The sequence below is a fragment of the Populus euphratica genome, unplaced genomic scaffold (assembly GCF_000495115.2).
Source record: "Populus euphratica unplaced genomic scaffold, PopEup_1.0 scaffold821.1, whole genome shotgun sequence".
Lineage (NCBI taxonomy): Eukaryota > Viridiplantae > Streptophyta > Magnoliopsida > Malpighiales > Salicaceae > Populus > Populus euphratica.
Window position 1 is genome coordinate 17,978 of NW_011500678.1, and position 4,623 is coordinate 22,600.

General features: G+C 28.2%; 1 protein-coding gene across 1 annotated transcript; it reads right to left on the minus strand.

Annotated features, from left to right (window-relative positions):
• Positions 1–11: 11 nt before the first annotated feature.
• LOC105115944 (ras-related protein RABA2a) lies at positions 12–1,009 on the minus strand. Its single transcript, XM_011013032.1, has 2 exons — positions 781–1,009; positions 12–644 (listed from the first exon to the last, which is right to left on the minus strand). Exons 1-2 carry the CDS (start codon positions 943–945, stop codon positions 156–158), a joined length of 654 nt encoding a protein of 217 aa, XP_011011334.1. The 5' UTR covers positions 946–1,009; the 3' UTR covers positions 12–155.
• Positions 1,010–4,623: the final 3,614 nt, after the last annotated feature.

The following is a 4,623-nucleotide window of genomic DNA, read 5'->3' on the forward strand; positions in this document are numbered from 1 at the left end:
AACTTTCAATATATCATGCAAAGGGATATGAAATTCAACCACAACAAGTTCAAAAACAGACAAATCAGGGGAAAAAAAACAAGGGAAAGCCGATGTAAATCAAATGAACAAGAAGAGGTGGGAAACTACCCACAACTACACACATATCATCTTCACTAAGAAGAAGAGCAGCAGGTGGTCTTTTTAGTGCTGGGGTCAGGTCCTCCAACTACAATGGTCTTCCCATCTTTGACACTCGCAGGTGCTGCTGACTCTTCCGAAGAAAGTGTCTTCTTACTAATAATCCTATATATCTCAGAAAGAATTGTTTGAAAAGCCTTGTCAACATTGGTAGCTTCAAGAGCAGATGTCTCTACAAAAGCAAGCCCTTCTTTCTCAGCATAACTTTGAGCATCCTCAGTAGCTACTGCTCTAAGATGTTTAAGATCAGTCTTGTTCCCAATTAACATGATCACAATATTGGAATCTGCATGATCCCTCAGCTCCTTCAACCACCGACTCACATTTTCAAAAGTCGTTGGCTTTGTTACATCATACACCAGAAGAGCTCCAAGCGCGCCCCTATAGTAGGCACTCGTGATCGCTCTGTATCGCTCTTGCCCTGCAGTGTCCCATATCTGCGCCTTCACCGTCCTTCCTTCAACCTATCAAGCACAACGCACGTATAATTCCGATCCAAATTCCGATCAAATTGAAACTAATTAGAAACACAGATCAAAATGAGGGCTTGAAGTAGATCAAGAAAAGTGTGTTAGTAGAATAGGAGTTGGGGTTAGTTACTTGAAGAGTGCGAGTGGCGAATTCGACGCCGATGGTGGACTTGGACTCCAAACAAAACTCGTTGCGAGTAAATCGGGAGAGGATGTTCGATTTTCCGACACCGGAATCGCCGATTAACACTACCTTGAACAGGTAATCGTACTCCTCGTCAGGTCTCCTCGCCATCTCCTACTCTGTCTCTGTCTGTAGCTCTGAGAGAGAAGAAAAGGGTGAGAAAAGGTGAAGACGATGTCTGTTTTATTATTGTTTGAATGAAATATTAAATGTTACCTTATAGTTTTAAAATAGTTTAATTTTACCCCTTTAATTTTAAAAAAGTTTCAATTTCTCCTTAGATGTGTCGTCAGGTTAGATCATGCATGCATCGAGTGAATAGTATTTTTTACTTATACTTGAAATAAAATTTTTTAAAATTATTTTTTATATTAACATATTAAAATGATAAAAAAATAATTTTTAATAAAATAATTTTAAAATTAAAAAAAGATCTTTTCACAAAATTTAAAAGAAAAATTTAAATATATTATAACTTTTAATTTGATCCTTAAAATACAATTAAATTTTTATAGAAATTTTTAGAAGTTATTTTTTTTAAAAATAAATACTATATCACTATGCAAACCATCAATATTAGATATAAAAAGTTTCTTTATTAATTTTGAATTTGATGTATTGTTTCAAATTTTATAATTATTTCTTTTATATTTTATATTTTACATTTTATATCTTTATTTCGTTTTTTATTTAAGATAAGGTTACTTATCTATTTAAAGTTTTATAAACTTTATAAAGAGGTAGACTTCTGTATTATTTTAAAGATTATAAAACTACAAATCATTTTCACACATGAAATTTCTATGTTTATTTATTGTTTTTAGCTTCGCTCATCCTTTATAAATTATTACTCAAGACTCAAGACAATTTGAATAATAAAAAATAGTAAATGATGAACTGCACATTAAGAATTAATATTGGATCCATATTTGAATTAGGTGCCACGTGCCAGCATGGAAGTACATGTGAAACATGTACCAGTCGCAGGGATGATTGTGATTTAAAACATATTAAAATCAAGTAGTTTAGTAATATAGATTCATCTCCAAACTTTTTATCAATGCCATATTGACATTATTATTTATGCTTTGGGTTTGTGTGTGTATTAGCATTTTTATAAGATAATTTTAAGAAATAAGAGTTGTAATTAATAAGTTTGCTTTATATTTTCTCTCAATAATTTGAATTTAAATCTCGAGATTAATAGTCAAGTTAATTTGTCTCTTTAGTATATCAAATTGATGTACATAATGTTTTTTAAAATATGATTTTCATGTGTTTTTAACTTTGTATTTAATTAAAGAATAAAAATGTAAATAATTATAAAATAAATTTTTTATTTTTTAAAACAGAAAATATATAACAATATATCATATTTATATCTATTATTTTTGTTTCTTCTATCTAAAAATAAGTACTTAAACAATATCTAAAAGTTAAAATACAAGCTTGCATTGAAAAAGACAATAAAAAATTCAATTTAGTGTGTGTTTGTACTTATTTTTGTATACATATAGTTAAATATTAAATAATATATCAAACTATTTTTATACTGTGGAGTCCATTCAAAAATTAAGTTTAAAACATAGTTTTTATAAAGGAGTTTTTATATAATTTTTTAAAAATATGGTTAAATGTTAAGTAATATATTAAACTATATTTTATACTGTGGAGTCCATTAAAAAATTAAGTTTAAAATATAGTTTTTATAAAAAAAATATTTTATATAATTTTTTAAGTGAATTATTTAAAACTCTGATTGTTTTTATATTTTAAAAACTAAAAAACAAACACCCTCTAATATGATTTTCACGTAATAATTCATGTTGAAGGCATAAGAGGCTCGACGGGATGATTCTATATGCAGTAGTTCTCCCTGTATTAATAAAATAAAAGATTTGAAGTTCTGAGACTTGGAAGTTTACATCAACCACGCTTACAGAGAAGGAAACTTTTGTGACAAATGGGTGGCCAAAGCTGGGGCAGGCATGGCTCAGGGAATGATCCAGTTTCGATTAGTTCTTGTAGGACCTTGGACTGACTTTAAGCAGATTGTGTGGTGCTATCAATTTCTTTGGTGTACTTTGTAATTTTGGGTTTTGGACCTTTGGCTTGGCCACATAAATTACCCAGAAAAGAACAGAGAAAAAAAAACAAATGGCCAGGATTGAACTCAGCTTGCTGGAGCCTATTCAATCTCAGGCACTAGATCACAATCGAAATTCTAGCAGAATCAAGGATCCACAATTGAATATTATTTGAATAAATTATGCAAAAAAAATTGTTTTATCTTTTTTTTTTTTTGATTTAGTCCTAATTGAAAGCCAATTGACTTTGATGTATTATAAAAGGTTGGGGTTAAAAGAAGAGGGATCTAAATGAAAAGAGCACCAAATAAGAATGATGTGCCATAAATTTAACAAAAAATGTGCTATGGCTGTGGAAAAAAAATAACGTAGATTATATAATTTCAGTATCTCAATATTTTCAAATTTAATTTTCATATAAAATTTAATTTTTGTTATTTTTTAGTCCCTGATGAGATATGAGAGAGAGATCGTTAAATTTTTACGGTAAAGAGAAAAACATCTCATTAACATCCATTTAATTTAGGCTACAAAATAAAAGATATTTGTGCTAAATTGCTTCTTTTGATGAGGAAGGATCATATAAGATGTTTGTTTTACCTTTAAAGTCCGTGAAAAATATATTTGAATTCAAGTTGATTTATAGTTTCAGGTTGATTTTGTTTTGTTTTTTTTAGGCTATTGATATGTGATCATAGGTTAAAAATGAGTTGAAAGAGGGTTAAACAACTTAAGCTCTAATTTTTCATTCACCACAATAGTCGAAATCTAGTCAAAATCAGATGATGTGCTGTCTAACTTAACAAATGCCCTAGGTTCAACAAAAAACATAAGGGCCTAGTCTCAAAGGCCCTAACAAAATGGGTCAGGCGAGCTGGTCTGGCTTGCTAAGCCCAATAATGTATAACATTTTATTTCTTCTGTTTCCTATGTTTTTTTAATAAATGCTTCTTTTTATATGTTCTTTTTTAAAAAGCATTATTTATATTTAGATTGATACCCCTTCTCTATTTTATTTTGCATAGAAAACCTCTTTTAAATTATGATTTCTCTTTTTGTTATGTGTTTAATTTTCGAAGAGGTTTTTCTGATTTATCCATAATTTTTTTTTATCTTTTATATAGATAAACTATATTTTTTAAACTAAAAAAAATTTTATTTTCAAATAATACTTCTAATATGTGTAGCCTTGTATAATATTTTTTTTCCTTTTATTTTATTCAATCAATTTAATGTGTTTGTCTATTTTTATTATTGTTTGATTTAATAAATAAAATATTGTAATAAAAAAATTTAGCAAACATAATGGGTTAATGTCCCCTCTTACAAGATTAAATATTTTGATCTACATCCATCTCGTAATTTTTTAAAGTTCTATTTTTAGTTATTGTTAATGACTTTTTATTTATTAATTATCACACATAGTTCTTAGTTTATATAAATATATGTATGTGATTAGTACTTAAAAGTGCATTTTTATCAAGGTTTTATATCATCATTTTACACTTGAAGTATCAATAATTCCTTAATTAAAGCATGTTATATAATAATATATCTAATAATATAAGATACCTTTAATTTATGGTAAATGTTCATTTTAAATGCAGGCCTATCACATAAATGAAAGCATTGATTGATGACTTTAAGAACTTAAATTGCAAGGATAAAGAGATGGCCAAACTTAGAAAAGAGATGTCAGTGC

What these genes read in the sequence shown, in the direction of transcription:
- LOC105115944 (XM_011013032.1), bottom strand. Translation starts at nt 945, where the DNA reads ATGGCGAGGAGACCTGACGAGGAGTACGATTACCTGTTCAAGGTAGTG. An exon ending in TCGCCACTCGCACTCTTCAA is followed by an intron (nt 645 to 780) that starts GTAACTAACCCC and finishes TGTGCTTGATAG; the next exon opens with GTTGAAGGAAGGACGGTGAA.